The sequence below is a fragment of the Sturnus vulgaris genome, chromosome 6 (assembly GCF_052056855.1).
Source record: "Sturnus vulgaris isolate bStuVul1 chromosome 6, bStuVul1.hap1, whole genome shotgun sequence".
In the NCBI taxonomy this organism is placed as follows: Eukaryota; Metazoa; Chordata; class Aves; order Passeriformes; family Sturnidae; genus Sturnus; species Sturnus vulgaris.
The window spans coordinates 46,432,438-46,450,228 of NC_142248.1; the positions used below are offsets into that span (position 1 = coordinate 46,432,438).

General features: G+C 40.2%; 1 protein-coding gene across 1 annotated transcript in view; it reads left to right on the forward strand.

The window, feature by feature from the left end:
* Positions 1–17,791, forward strand: part of MAP4K5 (mitogen-activated protein kinase kinase kinase kinase 5) — a 56,294-nt gene that overhangs the window by 15,021 nt on the left and 23,482 nt on the right. The window contains exons 2-8 of the mRNA XM_088166431.1: positions 3,764–3,821; positions 13,315–13,405; positions 14,481–14,545; positions 15,471–15,526; positions 15,982–16,029; positions 16,121–16,163; positions 17,067–17,139. Of these exons, the coding sequence (XP_088022557.1) occupies positions 3,764–3,821; positions 13,315–13,405; positions 14,481–14,545; positions 15,471–15,526; positions 15,982–16,029; positions 16,121–16,163; positions 17,067–17,139 (434 nt within the window). The remainder of the gene's footprint in view (positions 1–3,763; positions 3,822–13,314; positions 13,406–14,480; positions 14,546–15,470; positions 15,527–15,981; positions 16,030–16,120; positions 16,164–17,066; positions 17,140–17,791) is intronic.

Here is a 17,791-nt window from a genome sequence, read left to right on the forward strand (position 1 = left end):
TAGGAAAACCCAATGATTTTTTTGGTGTGTGATACTACAAAACTCTCCCAGCTCCCCAAAATAGTCCTGCTAACTGTGCTGTCACATTAGTGGGGTGGGATGTGCTCAGTCAATACAGCAATGCAATGGGATATCCAAAAAAAGAAAAAAAAAAAAAGAGTGCTTGTGTTTGTACTTTTTGTTTTGAACACAGATTCCATGTGATGTTCAGCAGTGTAAGTATTCAGCTGCTAAAATATTCTAGAAGAGCTGTGCTCAGTGGGATGCTGTCACTCATCCTCTCTCAGGCTGTGGGACAGCTGAAGAGGTGACCAAAAGGCTTCTGCCAAACTCTTCTTTCTCAGTAAATAAACTCTAGAAATGACATTGAGCAAAGTAGAATTCGGCTGTGGTTCACTTCATTCAAATCCATTCTTCTTCTGATCCCATTCTTGTGTGGCTCACGTTGGAGTTTTGCAATCCTTCTGCCAAAATCCTGTAATTTCAGCTTTCATTCTATAGGGAGCATGATCTTCAGGTTTAAGTCTCATTAAATAAAATTAGGATCAATACTAATAAAGGGCAAAAGTCTGTCTTCCTCTTGGAGAAAGTCTTACAGCAAATGTCTTGGGAATTTGGGATCTACTTCTGGCATGTGGAACTGGGCCGTGTTGCTGATGGAGATGTGGACACCAAAACTTTCAGCCTTTAGTGTCAAATGAATTCTTAGGAGACTTCCTTACATATTGAAGGGATCAAGGCCAGAAGAATTAAAAACAATTAGACATCTGACAGATGTTATCTTCCTTAAAAGTGAAATGTTACTATTTCAAAGATAACATCAGGGTTCATTATATGTCATCTTTATGGGATAAATGCATATAAATGATCATTTTCTTTGTCAATTATAGCTCATGAGATACTGAACAGGTCTGGATTACACAGCTTTCCTGGCCCCTGGCTACTTTCAGCTAATTTTAAATTGAGACTTGAAACACAATTTCAAGGGATGAGGAGGAGGCAGATATTTTGCTGTTGGGCTCAGAAAACATAAATAACATTATTTGAAGAACTGTAATTTCTTAGCTTGTAGTTTCCCCTCTGCAGTGCAGGAGTATATGAATAAGACAGACTTGAGATCATTAATTAATTTTTCACATTAGGGACTTACATTTTTGTCAAATATAATTTCTAGTCAAATTTCAGGTTTGATTGACAAAGCCAGTGATGTGGATGTGGTGCCTTCCTGTCTGTGACTTTCTTGGTAACTGCACAGTTCTTATTTAAAAAAAAAAAAAATAGAATGATGCAAACTTCAGAGACTCGTGGGAAATGAGGATTTATTCAACTTAACACGTCCCAGAGTGCTGTGAGGAATCCTGATGTGACAGTTTTCATATCTAGGTGTGTACAGGGAGAACCAGTTTTTAGCCCTCGCCTTGTTGCATTTTTAATGAGAGCTGTAATTCATTATTGATCGAGTGCTCAGCTGGCAGGTGGGACAGGGGAAGGTGCAGCTGTACCTGAGCACAGCTGTGCAAGCCAAGAGGAGGGACAAAAGCCTCGGGTGACATTTGCAGGTGGGTGATATCTCTTGGGAAACATTTTAGATGATTTACTGCCTGCTCACAATGTCTAGACTGGAGATTTAAAACCATTCCTTACCTGTGAGCATCCGCAAAAGGATTTGGAGGATCAGGGAATACTTGAGATTTTGCTTTTTATTCTGGCATGACAGGAGTTAATGATCACATGTGGTCTCGGTGTCATCAACTCAAGAATGTGTCTGGTGGAAGATACAAGCTGTGGGGCCAGAAAATACAGTGGCTCAGACAACTTGATATGTTTAGGTCATAAATATCAACCCAGTGGGGACTTTTGTGTTCCAGCAGGCAAAGTTTGAAACCCAAAAATAGTCCATATGCAAGCTATAGATTATATATGAGCTTGATGGTGATATTGGAAAGCAGCAGGACAGTGCTGAGTGGAATTGTGTCGTGTGTGAGAGCTGAGAGCCAGCAACTGCAGTGATCCCCAGGCTGAACCTTCACATCCCAGCCAAGCAGACCTTTGGCAGACTCCATCCATTCCTTCAGGCTTCAGCATGACAGTGGCACTTAACTGCTTGCATGGAAAAGGAATATTTGTGAGGAATTAGATGCTTTTTGTACTCCAGGAGTGAAGCTGATATTCTGAGCTGCTCCTGGATAAAAGTGTGGATAGTGGAGCATCCCTGGCTTCCCTGAGGCAGAGTGTGTGTCCCTGCTGGGAACATCCCTGTTCCACATTGCTGTAACAGCCCCTGATCCTTTATCCCACTGGGATCTGCCTGGTCTTTCTGCATTTTGAAGGACACCAAGGATTTTGCTGTGGTCTAAAAACAGCTCGGTGAGAAGGTGCTGTCAGAAGTGGTGAACGTTTCCTTTGTGGTTTGCAGATGACTCTGAGTGATTTGGTCTGCAGATGTTTGGGTCCTTTGTAGATTTGTTCAGGTTCTCTTTGAGATCAAGTTGAGTCAGATTTGTGTTCTTGGCCTTGCATTTTGACACCCATCTCTTAACACTGCAGGGCTTTCTTTGAAAGACCAATCATTGGGTTTGGTTTGGTTTGATTTTTTCCCTGGCTGGAAAGCCTTTTCCTATTTTGAGGCTTGACTAGGTGTTGATAAAACTGAGTGGGGGTTAATCCTTCAAGCTCTTGATTTTTCTGTTTTTAAGACTTCTTGTCCATGCACAGGAGAAAAGTGTTTATTTTGTAAGGACTGCCTTCACAGGGTCACCTTTCCTTCACATCCTCAAGTCCAAATTGATTTAATTTAACTTAACCCAGTTTTCCCTCCATTTTCTGTAATCCACCTCTTCACCAGATTTCAGCTGTTCAGAAGACTCTGCATATTTATTTGTTAGGGTAAGAATGAAACAATTGGGATTAAACTCTTGAATGCTCAACCACAGTCCCTAATTAAATCAGGTTGTGTGTCCTCAATAATTAGCCCTGGTGATGGTGCTTGAGTGATTTAGTTACTACAAAGTGTTCATGAAATCCCCTCTTAAAACTTTCTATATCTGAGGTTACTGTAACATTTTCCAGCACTGAATTTTCAGTTGAAATTTGGAGCATATCCAGAGAGGACAATTCTGTAAAGGCTTAATTGGAGGATTGTGGGGATCAAGGAAGGAGTTTACAGAGTGAAGTTGTTGCAGGGAACTGTGACTTTATCCCTGGTGCCTCTGCAGTGCCTTCCCTGCCCCTCTCACTTCCACTTTTGGGTCAAACTGAGGTTTAGCACCATGAGATGGGTGAGCCCCAGGTGCATCCTTGAGTGCCAGAAACTTCCCTTAAAAATGATATTTAAGAGGCATGAATTCTCATTTCCAGGTTCAGGTTGGACATGAGGAGGAATTTCTTCCTCAAAAGGGTGGTCAGGCTTTGGCAGGGGCTGCCCAGGGAGGTTTGGAGTCCCCATCCCTGCAAGGAATTCCTGGATGTGGCTCTCAGTGCTCTGGGCTGGGTGACAAGGTGGTGACAGTCACAGGTTGGGTGACCTTGAAGGACTTTCCCAACCTCAGTAATTTGCTGGTAAATGAAAAAGAGCTGCCAGGAACACTTCACAATTCCAGCCAGGCTGGTGCTGTGCTAATTCCAAACCCAGATTATCCTCACCCGTGTTGCTCTCAGCTTTGCATTGTGTTTGTATCAGACAACACTGTATTTTTTAATAATCTGTAAGACTGTTAGGTGCCTTTGAATTATAATTAAATATATCTTAACTCTCTCGTTTCAGGCTAGAAATCTTCATACAGGAGAACTGGCTGCTGTAAAAATAATCAAGTTAGAGCCTGGTAAGTTTTACATTCTTTCCTGTATTTTTGAATCACATTTTCATTTTTTCCATGTGTTTATTTTCACCCACTGTGAAGTTCTAGACAAAAGAAGTATTTGGGGTTGTTTTGTTTTGTTTTTTGGGTTTTTTTTTTTGGAGTTTCAGTGGTTAGATGACAGGAAGCCCTGCAGGATGTACCACTGCTCTTGGCTGTGTCACTGCTCACTATTTCCTTGTTTGTTCTTATCTGCCTGATCGATTGCTGCATAAAGAGATGTTGCAATTAAAAGTGTTGTTAGTACAAAGAGAAGATTAGGGACAGATGGTAAATTGTGAGCTCTGAGCCAGTGAGGAGCTGGTGGGATGTGGGAGTTGAAAGGGGGAAGGGATCAGGCAGTGATCCTAATTCCCACCAAAGGTGCACTGGGAAAAGCAGTCCCTGTGGTTTTGAATGTCATCTTTTCTTTAAGCTCTGCTGGGGGAGGAGGATGGCTCCTACTGTCACTTCCCCATGGAGTTTCTGCCACTCCTCCTAAAAGCAGGAGACCCAAGAGATTTGCTGAGCTGAAGATTAATCTGAGTGCTGCACAAAGAGTTGAAATCTGAAATTGTGTCCTGAGTGGAAATCACAGAATCCTAAAATGGTTTATGCTGGAAGGGTCACAGAATCCCAGAATGCTTTGAGTTGGAAGAGAACTTAAAGACCATCCAGGCCTGAAGGGTCTAAGGGGAGGGTTAATTTTTATTTCTGGTTGGTTCTGTGCAGAAAAACAAATGTGTTTGAAGGCTGAATGTAGAAAAAGCATGGGGAGATTGAGGGGAAAAGTGAAAACCACTGCCTTTGTGTGTGTGTGAGTGCTCAGCAGAGCAGGCCTGGCTTTGTTAGGGGGACTGCAGTGATCAGGTTCATTAGGCAGTGAGAACACAGTGGGAATCCCTCAAAGCCCTCAAAGTGTGAGATGCTGTGGCCTGAGTTTGGGGCAGTGGGGAACAAACCACTGTCCCCAGCAGGGCTGTGGTGAGGCAGAGCAATGCTTTAGTGACACAAAAAGGACAATACTGCCTTGGTGAGAAGCTTCCTCCAGCTCTGTGTCACTGCAGCTAATCCAGATGAAATGTATCTGGTTTTATTCTGAATTTGGAGAGCTGTTTTGAAAGCTGAAGTGAAGCAGAGGCTGAATCCTGTGTTGATAGAACTGAGGCAGGAGCAGAATTCTGCCTTTCCCTGGTGCTGCTTAAGCACCACGAGGATAAATGCAAAACTGGCCCCAAATCTGAGAACCCCATTTTAATTAGCACTGATGACCATGTCTTTTGTTTAATTATATTGATCTGATCACCACAGGGAAGCAATTTCTTCTGCTTTTTTGTTGTTTTTTTTTTTTAATCCATCTTCTTTTAAATGTTGCCAACCTGATCTCCATCCATCACTTGTACACCCACAGCCTCTTGGCAGGGATTTGTTGGGTGCTTGGTTTTTAAGGAGGATTCACAGCATTTATTTATTTACTTATTCCTTTTTAGTTCTCTTATTTCAAATACTCCAGATTTTTAAAGAAATTAATAATTGGCTGCTACACACATCAATTTTCTGACTAATTTTAAGGGTTTTGAGTAGTTTTTGAAGACTGTAAATTACAGGGCACTATCAATTCCTGGGCCAGGTAAGGAGCTGTAGGAATTACCTGGGGAGGGCAGCCCCTCCAAACACCAGCACAAGCTCCTCTCACACAGTAGGGCACAGCTGGAATTAAAATAATAATAAATTCTCTAAGTTAGTAAGTGGAGAAATAGGTTTGGGAGTTACAGCATCTTCTGGAGAGGAGGAGAAGGAGGTGTCTCATCGATGGCAATTAATTAGCTGATGGAAAAATAAGAGCTCCAAACTCAACACTTGATTAATCCATAGACAGAAGGAATTGGTGCTCCAGAGGAGGTGAGGAATGTGTTGAATGAAAGCTGAAGGAACTGCACTCAATAAAAGGGGCAGGATTTGAGGAGTTTCAGGATTTTGCTGGCATGGCAGGAGTGAGTCCTGCCTTGTTCCTGTTCCTCTCTCATCTCCTGCAGGTACTGAGTGAGTACCCAAAGATCCCAGCATGGATTTATCTGTATTTTATTTCATCAGCTCTTGCCTTTGTCACTTCTCCAGACAAAGAAGACAAACTCAGCTTCGAGGGTTGCTGTCACTAATTTATTTGAATTTGGGGCAGTTCTCTAGGTCTGCTCCCACAGTCACTTGGAGTCAAAATAGTGGTTTTCCTTTTTTTTTTTTCTTTTTTTCCTTTTTTTTTTTTTTTTGGCATAGACTTTGGAGAGCATTAGGCAAAAGTATTATGGCACGCTAATGACATTTCCCAGCATTCCCTGAGTACAAATGCTTCAAATAATTTGAGAGCCAATTCTATTTCAGAAACTAATCCAACTGTACTCAGCAGCATAGCAGCCAAAACTGTCTGAAACACTAAAGCCTCTTCCTTCTATGGGTTTAGCAGATGAATTGAGAGGGGACTCAATACAAAGAGGGAATTATTTGCCAGTAGAGTTTTCAGCCATGGAAGTTTCTCCCTGGGAGAATATAATCAAAAATATTTTGAAATATGCTAATATCTGTTTTAAATATTGCTGGTATGATGATTAATGCCCTGTGTCGTGTTCAGAACCTTCTGCAAGGTTACAGAAGTATCTCACTGCTGGGTTGTTGAGGGTTTTTTGGTCCAATAATTACATTTTCCATTCGAGATCCCAAAAATAGCCAGGTATTTCAACTTGAATCTTAAACTGGACACGGAGCTGTAGGAAGCAGAATCATCCAGAGGTGTGAGATGTCGTGCTCAGTGCATTCCAAGCCAGGTTTGCTTCACGAGGTGTGTGTTGAATGCCATGGTTCAGCTCAAAAAGATGATTTTCCACACAGGAGCACAGCCAGGGGCTGAGGCAGGGTCACAGGAGGGTCTGGTCCCTCTGCACCACGAGAACAGAGCACAGCAGAGCTTTTGGGGACTGAAAATGAGGCAAAGCAGCTTCATTTTCCACACAATAAATTCCCCAAAAATGACATGAGCTGTGCAGAAGAACCAGCCTAAGGCTGATTTCAACTAAGCCTAAGGCTGATTTCAACTAAGCCTGCTGGCTTAGAACTCAACATTGTTGACAGCACCTGGGGTTGAAGAAATATGAAAATAATTTCTCATTATCACACACACCTTCCATGCCTTGTGCTGTGCAGCCTGGTTGGTGTTCGAATTTTTAAGGATTTTTTTTTTTTACTGAATTTTTCCTGGATTTTTCCTGATGTTTTTCCTAGAATTCCTTGGAATTTTGACAGGTTTGGGGTGTTTCAGTGCAGATTTGGGTGTCCAGTGACTGATTTTAGGACTTTTTTGGGGTTTTTTAGCTTTTCTTGCCCATGGATTTTTTAGGAGTTATTTGCTAAGATATTTCCCAGGAATCCTTGGAATTTTGACAGATTTGGGGTGTTTTAATGCAGATTTTAGGACTTTTATGGCCATTTTTAGTGCGATTTTTTGGGGTTATTTGCATTTCTTAGTGCAAAATTTTAGGGATTTTTTTTCTGGTTTTTTTTAGGCTGAATTTTTCCTGATGTTTTTCCCAGAATTCCTTGGAATTTTGACAGGTTTGGGGTGTTTCAGTGCAGATTTTGGGTGTCCAGTGACTGATATTAGGACCATCAGTGGTTAGCAGTTGGCAGCTTCATGCCCAGCAGGAAAATCACTGTTGGATTGGAAACATCACTGTTTCCAAATAACTCTTCCCTGCTTGGAATCAAATTTCTTGAGTTTCAAGTTTGGGGAATTGAAATTCTTTCTGTCAGACTGCAGGTTTCCATGAGTCCTGTGAAAAGCAATCTGGATAAAACAGAATATAAAAAAACTTCTATAGAAAATATGGATAAAACAGGATGAAAATATTTTGGGAAAGCCATCCCTTTCATCAGCACAACCTGAACTTTCCTGAGGTTCAGGAGAGTGGTTTGGAGTGGATGATTGGGATGTGGTGAGCACGAGGGATGTTGGGAAATCAGCACAGACCTCACCTGTGTGAGAGGCTGGGACACCTGGGGGTGCTCACCTGGACAGGAGAAGGATCCAGGGAAAGCTCAGAGCCCCTTCCAGGACCTAAAGGGGCTCCAGGAGAGCTGGAGAGGGGCTGTGGAGTTTGTGTGGTCTGGGGTAAATAGTTGTCATTCCTACAGGGATTCCTCTCCTTCTTTGGGAACTTAGGTTGTTGAAATAAGAAATGTTTGAGGAATGGTCCCAGCAGAGGCTGCTCTTCATCCTTCAGTGTCCCTTACAAGTGTCCCTCCAATCCTGTTGTTAAATGTCATCTCATTTTTAAATTACAAATGTTAATTATTTAAATGTTACTTAAAATCCCGAATCTTCGTTGTATTATTAAAAATCCCAGGTCAAGCTGCCTGGAGAGGTTTGGGAGTCACATCAGCGTGGTGGGGGACAGGAGTGCTGCACCTTGAAGATCTGGCCTCTTCAAATGTGCCTCTGTCCCACCCTCTGGTGACACTGGGATGTGTCTGAGTGCCATCCTTTCTCTCCTCTTGGCCACCTGTCCCTCCCTGTGCTCCCACACAGCACTGATGCAGAATAAACCAATTTAAAACAAAACCGAGGAAATTCTCCCCTAAGAAAAAAGGTTCACAGCTTTTCCCAGGGACAGCTGTGACAAGTGACCTGGTGTCTTCCTGCAGGATGGGACCACTCAGAGCAGTGGAGCATTTGAAAATATGTGCAGGAATAAACTAAAAATCATCAGGATCAGGAATTCCCAAAGACCCAGCAGTGCTTTGTGAGGCACTGGAGCCATCAGAGCCTTCCCCTGCTGGAGGATCCAGGAGAACTTGGCAGGATCCTTCTGCATTCCAGCTCTGCAGAGAATCATGGAATCATGGAATGGGTTGGGTTGGAAGGGACCTTAAAGATCATCTCATTCCACCCCCTGCCATGACAGGGACACCTTCCATTGTCCCAAGATATTCCAAATCCCAATATCCAGCCTGGCCTTGGGCACTTTCAGGGATCCAGGGACAGCCACAGATTTTCTGGGAGAACTGTTCCAGAGCCTCAGAGGCAGCAATTCCATCCCAATATCCCATCCATCCATCCATCCATCCATCCATCCATCCATCCATCCATCCATCCATCCATGCATCCATCCATCCATCCATCCCTGCCCTCTGGCAGTGGGAAGCCATTTCCTGTGTCCTGTCCCTCCATCCCTTGTCCCCAGTCCCTCTCCAGCTCTCCTGGAGTCCCTTTAGGCTCTGGAAGGGGCTCTGAGCCCTCCCTGGATCCTTCTCCTCTCCAGGGGAACATTCCCAGCTCTCCCAGCCTCTCCCACCGATGATCTCTGAAGTAAAATAATTCACAGCTGTTGATATTCCCCCAGTTTGCTCCATGCTCTCCCATTTAAATACAGATTTATCATGAATTTACCAGCCCTTGCCTTGCTCAGCTCCTGAGATGGGCTCAGATGCCACCCCCCCATGACAGGGCTGTTGGTCCCTGCAGTCCCCTCCCTGCCACATGGGGACGAGCAGCCACTTGTGCCATCCAAGGAGAATATTCCACTGTGGGTTCTGTGCTGTGTCCCTCTCTGCAGAGGTAAAATTGCACAGCACAGGAGGCTGCAGTGACTCAGTCCCTGCTCGTGGGCACTGCAGCATTTCCCTGCGTGCCACACATCCCAAAACTGCCAACATGTGAGCAGGCAAAAGTCAGCTTTCCCAATTCCCTGTTCCTCACCATCAAATCCCTTCAACAGATCTTTTTTTTTTTATGGATATTTTGGTCACCTTTGGTCTAATTCTTTTTATCTTGCTGTCTCCCTCTCAGTGAAGTATTTTCTACAAATTCTGTCTGGGTTTTTTTTTTTCCTGCTATCCAAGGATATTTAATTTTTGCCCTATTCCAGTATCCCTTGCCAAGATTAATAGTCCAGCTGCCTGGAAACTCTGAATTCGTTTGTTTTGTATTCATTCTTGTCATCTTTGAGCAACTATACATCTTCTCTCCTATCTCTGTGTCTCATCTTTCAGAATCATTTCCTCCTTATTTTAGCCAAACTTTTCTCATGGATAACTTCTCTTCTTTCCATCTGTTTGCTACTTCTCTATCAGCTCCCCTTCTTCTTTCTTTTCCAAATCCTTTTTTTCCCCCTTTTCTCTATAAGTAAGCTTCATTTCTTGCCTGAATTCTTCATTTATGAGTAGCAAATCACAAGATCATCTTTGCTGTCTCCCTCAGGCAGGATCATTGCTGGTGGGGTTTTGTTGAGTGTTTTCTTCTTTTTTCTTTTTTTTTTTTAATTTGTTGGAAATTTCACTTATTCCCATCCCTGATATTACTCCAGTAGGGAAAAACTTTTTAATCTGTCCAGGGGATGTAGGTTAAGGCAATTTAAACCCATTGCTAATTGTCCTATTATAAAACTGGAGGTGAATTATCCCTTCTCCCCACTTCCCTGCTATGTTCTATATTCATGAAGGTTGTTATCATTTCAATTCCAGTTCTTTTCTAGCCCAAATCTCTGCATTCTCCTCAATTTTCCCCCATTAGTCACAGTTCCTAGAACTGCCTTGGCTGCTGCCCCGTGATCCATGCACAGTTCCAGCTGCTGCCTGCAAAGTTTTGCTCTTTTGGGGATGTTTCTCCACCATGATTTTCACATGGGGCAGAATTCAGTTGTGCTGAAAGGCCACAGCTGATGTTTCAAGGATTTTTTTTTTTTTTTTTATTTGAAGATTCCCCTGGGATTTAGCATTGTGGACAACGAGTAGTGGAGAAAGATGGATTTTTTTTTCAGTGTGGGGTGAGAGGATTTTACATTAAACCATGTTTAGATTTGACTTTCTTCAAAATACTTGAGTAGTTTGAAAATGTGCCAGTTGTCTGTGAGAATTCAACAATTTCCCTTAGGAAGTTTGTTGGAGGAATGAATCCATGAGATTTAAGCTGGAATTAAAGAATTTTATAAAAATGAATGAGAGGGACTTTGAACAAGGGCAAGTGAGAATGGGTTTAAACTGGGAGAGGATAGATTTAAATTGAATATTGGGAGGGAATTCCTGGCTCTCAGGGTGGGTGCCCAGATTTGCTGTGGCTGCCCCTGAATCCCTGGCAGTGCCCAAGGCCGGGTTGGGTGGGAATTGGAGCACCCTGGGACATTGGGAGGTGTCTCTGGCCATGGCAGGGGGGTGGGATTGGATGGGATTTAAATTTAAATTCCCTTCCAACCCAACCCATTCTGGGATTCTCTAAACTCAGGAATCCTTCACCCACAGTGATTATTTTTCACAGGATGTTTGAATCCAAGCAAAGTTGTAGCTTCAAGGTAACCCCTAAACCAAGCCCAGTGTGAAATCTCTGCTAAATTTGTGGAAGTTGTGTTGCCTTTTCTCTTTTTCATTGGTTAAAAAAAATACTAGTGATGTTTATAAAAAGCCTCTTGACATTTGAAACTTCTCTACTACTGTTTTCCTGCCCCAGTGAAGTGTTTCTCCATAAAATTCAACATCAAGAAGCCCTTGAGGATTTACTTAAATCAGTCAGGGGTGGATTCTTTTGAGTGGGTTCCCTTTTTACCTTTGTATTTCATAGTTATTTTCTCAAATAAAAGCCTGGCAGTCACTGAGACATAAAAGTTGTGATAATTTCTTTCATAACACATTGGTACTTCTTTTGCCAGCACCACTGTTCTCAGGGAAGTTGCCTCAAAGCTCAGCAAATATAAACATCAATTTTAAAAGAGGTTATTAAAAAATATTAGCTGTGCTGCTACTTACATAAACACATGAAGAATTCAATTTACCCCAGTGCTTGAGTCCTCTTGGACTTGTCAAAATCATCTAAATTAAAGGGAGCAGGATAAAACACTTGGTATTTTCTGGGTTGGACATCCCTGACTTTAATATAGGAGAGAATTTTACTGGGGAAACTTTAAACAAAAATAAACATCCCAGAATAATTTAGGCTGCAAGGGACATTAAAGCTCATCCCATTCCACCCTTTGCCATGGCAGGGACACCTCCCACTGTCCCCAATGTCCAACCTGGCCTGGGACACTTCCAGGGATCCAGGGGCAGCCACAGCAAATCTGGGAATTCCATTCCAAGCTCTCCCCACCCTCACAGCTGAGAATTTCTTTCTCATATCTCATCTAAATGTCCCTTTCTGCAGCTTAAAGCCATTCCCCTTTGTCCTTCCCCTGCCAAAGGATGAAAAAAAAAAAAAGTTGATAATATAGAAAAGAGAAAAGCAGAGTTTGAATGCAGGATTCTGGGGAGAACATCCTCTGCTTGGAAATTCTCTCAAGGAGATTTAGCTATAAAAATAAAAACAGAAGTTACATCTCTGAAATGATTGCTTTTTTAATTTATAAAAAAAAATCACCCTTTTATGTTAAAGTGGCAGAAAAAAATGCCTTGCTCAGAACGGATTTTTTAAGTAGATCATTTTTTTTCCCTCCCAAAAAAAAAAAAAAAAAAGATATTTAGGATGTGCCAATGTGCACAATCACCCAACCCCCCCTCCTAAGGAGGCAGCTGTGAGTCAGCTGAGTGGGTGTGCAGGTCCCCTGGGAATGAAATATTCCTAAAAACCAGCCTGTGCAATGTGGGCTCTGCAATTGGCTCCCAGCAATCCACACTCGTGTTGTTGGCAGCAGCTGGATGGAAATAAAGATTCAAAAGTCAAGTTGGAATTGACTCCCATCAGAAAGATTCAAAAGTAAAATTTATTTGAATTGACTCCCATCATAAAAATTGAAAAGTAAAGTTTGAATTGACTCCCATCATAAAAATTGAAAAGTAAAGTTTGAATTGACTCCCATCATAAAAATTGAAAAGTAAAGTTTGAATTGACTCCTATCATAGAGATTCAAAAGTAAAATTTCTTTGAATTGACTCCTATCATAGATTCAAAAATAAAGTTTGAATTGACTCCCATCATAAAAATTCAAAAATAAAGTTTGAATTGACTCCCATCATAGAGATTCAAAAGTAAAATTTATTTCATTTGACTCCCATCATAAAGATTGAAAAGTAAAGTTTGAATTTACTCCCATCATAAAGATTGAAAAGTAAAATTTATTTCAACTGACTCCCATCATAAAAATTCAAAGGTAAAGTTTGAATTTATTTCCATGATAGAGATTCAAAAGTTTGGATTGACTCCCATCATAAAGATTGAAAAGTAAAGTTTGAATTGACTCCCATCATAGAGATTCAAAAGTAAAGTTTGAATTGGCTTCCATGATAGAGATTCAAAAATTAAAATTTCTTTGAATTAACTCCCATCATAAAAATTCAGAATTTAATCCTATCATAAAGAAGGAAAACTGAAGTATATTTGATTTGAGTGCTGGGGCTGATGGGCTGGGCTGGCATCCAGATGTTTGCCCAAATTCTCTGCATCCCTGCAGAGCTCAGGGGATGTTGAGCAGTTGGTGATGTAACCCTGGCTGTTGCTGTTTTGCAGGAGATGACTTCTCCCTGATCCAGCAGGAGATATATATGGTTAAAGAATGCAAACATTGCAACATAGTCGCCTATTTTGGGAGTTATCTCAGGTAAATCCCATTTTTTATATCAACATTCCTGCTGCTTCTTTCCTAAAACAATCCCAGTCTGGTTTAGTCCTTTTATCCTCATTTAATTTTCTTCCAGAGATTGAATTGCCCTTCGTTTTTTTTTTTTTAAACCAACCCAATTGGCTTTAAAAAACAAAAGTGACTAATATTTTGTTTTCTCTGCTGGCCAAAAGGCTGGAATATTTTTATCACTAAGAACAGAAAGAAATTTTTCCCTTGGAGACTCTTGCAACATATCCAATCCTACTCACACATTTATCAGTTCTAATATAAAAGCAGCTCATTATTTTTCTAGAGCAGAATTGCCTTTGGATATTTTATTTAATTATAATTGTCTGGGCTATGAAAGTGTGATTGGGGAATTAAAAATCTGAGCTGCTGATAAGAACATTTCTGGTGTAACAGAGGCAAAACCAAGGTGGTTCAGCTCATTTCACCTTCCATTAAATATTCCACAGGAAATCAGGGAATTTTCTCCATTTTTATGGAGCCCCATTTATCAATTGGCTCTGTGGGAATAGAAATCTGCACTTTGCCTGCTTGGTCTTTTTTTTTTTTTTTTTTTCTACAAGAATTCATCTTTAGATTTCTTGGAGAGTTGCATTTTAATAATCCCTGCAGGCCAAATGGACTCAGCTGGAATTAAATGGCTGAATTTTTAATTCCCCATTTTGGAGGGCGTGCAGAGGTTTTTTTTAGGTATAATGAGGGAATTTCAATTTAAGATTCAAACACTTGAGTTTAGGGTGATATTTCATGTAATTTTGCTGACAGCAGATAAACCTCTGGTGTTTTATTTGAGAATGTTTAAATTTTTCTCGGGGACTTTGGCATAAAAACTTTTGATTGATAAAAATTTTTATTGATACCATGAGAATTTATATCAATAACACAAGAATTGGTATTAATAACACTGTAACTACTGGACATGTATCACAATGTGTATTTTTAACAGAGAATGATCAAGACTAATAGAAAATAATTGAAATAATGATGATTTCTGCATCCAGATCAATCAGTTCCTGATGCCTGTGTTTTAATTTTGTTTTGGTAGCCGTGAGAAGCTGTGGATATGCATGGAATACTGTGGTGGGGGATCCCTCCAGGACATTTACCATGGTACTTGGGCAATTATTTTCACTTTTTTTTTAATTTTGGGAATCTTTCTGCAAAGAAAAAAATTAAAAAAAAAAAAAAATAAACCTGCAAGGAACAGTTGGCACTGGATGTGGGGGTTTTGGGGAGGGCACAAACAGTGATTTTTAGCTACAGTCAGTAGATTTTGAGAGCACTTTGCAGCATTTTTAATATTTGTAATATTGACATTTTATTTTTTACATAATATTTGACATTTAATAGATTTGACATTTAATATTTGACATTTTATGGCAGAACAGCTGGATAAGGACACTGTGCATGGAGTGAGGAAGCAATTTTCATTGGGAAATCTCAACATTTGATCTTTAAAGGGGAAAAATTACTTTTATTCCCACCCCTGTGAAATACCATCTCAATCTTGTATTATTTTCCTTCCTAAAGTTTCATTTGGAGTTGTTGCTGCTGCAGAATAATTTATTGGAGTTGTTGGAAAAACAGTTGGGGACTTGCTGTGCCTTTAAATGATAACACTGAGTTTTTGGATGCCTGAGTTCTTTCTGCTTTATTTTTCAACTACTCAGTACAAATCCTTTAAAACAATTCCTTTAGATAATCCCTGCTATGAAATATTCCCATTTCTAATATTAAAATCTTAGCAGAAGTCACTTTCAGTTTCCTGACAATACAAAATCACACATGAAATCATAATTAGATTCTGAAAAAGCAGATTTTCTCCTCACTGTGGGTATTGTCTTCTGGGCTGGTGCTGTTTGGGATATTTTTAGAGAAAAACAAGCAAACAAACCCCTCTTTTCAGCTCAGTGTACAATACAGATCATATAAAACCAGCCTTGAACTTTGACATGGATAAATCACTTTTTGGCTGCTACACAATGTTATTTATGTGTTCTGTGTTGTAAAGTGAATTTTTGAATCTTTATTTCAGTAACAGGACCTCTGTCAGAATTGCAAATTGCTTATGTGTGCAGAGAAACTCTACAGGTACTGTACAGGTGCACAATAAAATGTTTATTCCATGTAAATAAAGTAGATACAGAAAATTCTTACAGTTCCAGCACTTTTTTATTGGGAATTAAGCAGAAACTAATTAACCAAGGTAACTTGTTATTTTCCATACTGTAAAGAAAAATGAGCAAGAAATTCTAGTGTGGTATAATGCAAATATTTGCTTAAATTTTGAACTGCTTGCCCACTCTGTGGTGGTAAATGTAATGATATGTGGGGGTAAAATACTGTAACCAGATAAATCAAATTCTCTTTCATTTTGTGACTGCTGATAGCAAAGAAATTCGAGGTGAAGCATCCTTTATCTGCAAATCCCAAATATCTCCACTTCCAAATAAAATATATTGAGAAAATTAAATTTAATAACTGGAAATTGGCTTTGAAGGATGTTAACAAATGGCAGAATAATTAATTTTGTCTTTTATTTCCAGGGTCTTGCTTATTTACACATGAAGGGCAAAATGCACAGAGATATAAAGGTAAACATGGAACCTTGAGAAATTCATCTTGCAGTTCCAAATGCAGGAAAAATATTCCTGATAAAGATTTTTTTAATTTATTTCATTTTAGGGTGCAAACATTCTACTAACAGACCACGGAGATGTTAAATTGGGTGAGTAATTTGAGTTTTTTAATATGGATTTAAGAGCCATGTGGATGTGGCACTTGGGGACATGGGACAGAGGTGGCCTGGGCAGTTCTGGACTCCATAATTTAAAAGTCTTTTCCAATTTAAATTATTCCATGATTATTTGGAATGATGATGAAGGTGATGCCAAAGTGTGTATCCATGGCTAGGCTATGTTAGGAAATGAGAAGTTTTGTATTTTATCAAGAAATTAGAGATAATTTCATTATTCAACCACTGAGCCTTTAAACCTCTCAGATTTTCTTAATTCTGTGTTGGGAAAGAACAGTTTTTTAAAGAAAGGAAAAATAAAGAGGAAAAGCTGACACTGAGAGGAGATTGCACTCCCTGCATTAAATTTGGGATACACTGTGCTACCAGCCTTTTGCCTGCTTGGATTTTTCCAAGTTATCCTCCAGCTTTTATACCATCAATCCATCAAAATAAAATGGATTTTAATGATTTTTGGGTCTGCATGACCACCTGATGTTTGGGAGTTCTGAGATCAAGGGATGCTTGGCCCCTAGACAGAGTGTCCAGGGCAGAGAACAGATGTCCCATCACAATTCCTCCATAAATAAAACACAAAAAGTGCCTTTTCCAAGGCCTGATGCTGTTTTTCCTCTTATATTGAATATCCACAAATTCTGGTTGATGTATTGTGAGATGGAAAAACGATGTAAGAGAGGAACTGTGTAGAAAAGAAAACTCTTTGATTTGAAGTCATGTCAGTGAAGAGACATTAATGATCCCGTTATTAATCTTCAATTATTTCCCTTAATGAATTTTTAATTTGGATGAGAATGTGATTGTTCTTTCACAACAAAACAAGATTGGGCTCTTCAACTGTGATTTCTCAGGCTCTGATGGTTTGATTTTATTTTCCAGCTGACTTTGGGGTAGCAGCAAAAATAACAGCCACTATTGCAAAGAGGAAATCCTTTATTGGCACCCCTTACTGGTAAGAAATCACTTTGATTGCTGTGCTGCAAAGCTGAGCCTGTATTTATGCCAGAAATCCTCAAACACACACACACACACATGTCTATAGAAATTGCATCAATTCCCTTTTTTTCCAAGTAAAATACCCAAAGGGTAAAAATCTGGGAAGCACTGATTGGAGCTCATCTGTTGCTGTAACAAAAGCTACTTGATATTTGAGGCAGGGTTGTTTTTTCTCTCAAATTTATTTTTCCAGAATATTCTCCCTTTTTGGGGAACCCCAATGGTTGTTTAGTTTCTCAGCCTTATATTTTTATTGACTAAAATAATGTCTTTGTGATTCCAGAAAGAAAACCAGATTTTCCAACTATTTTTTAATCATCCCTACTGATTAAAGTCTGCACGAGGCAACATTTAATATGCAAAGAATCATTTGTAAATCTTGAGCTGGATTAATATGCAAATTTAGCTGGGTTTAGGCATCACTGGGGTGCAGAGGAGCTGCCTGGTGGTTTTTTGGGCAAACAGCTTCATCCAAAGAATGAATTTATTAATTTGGCTTTTAATTGCTGCTGCCTTGGAGAAGGAGGGCAGAGGACAGGGAGGTTTTCTGGTCATTAATAAATTCCTGGGAATGCTGAGCCTGGTGCTATTCCCAGCAACCCCAAAAC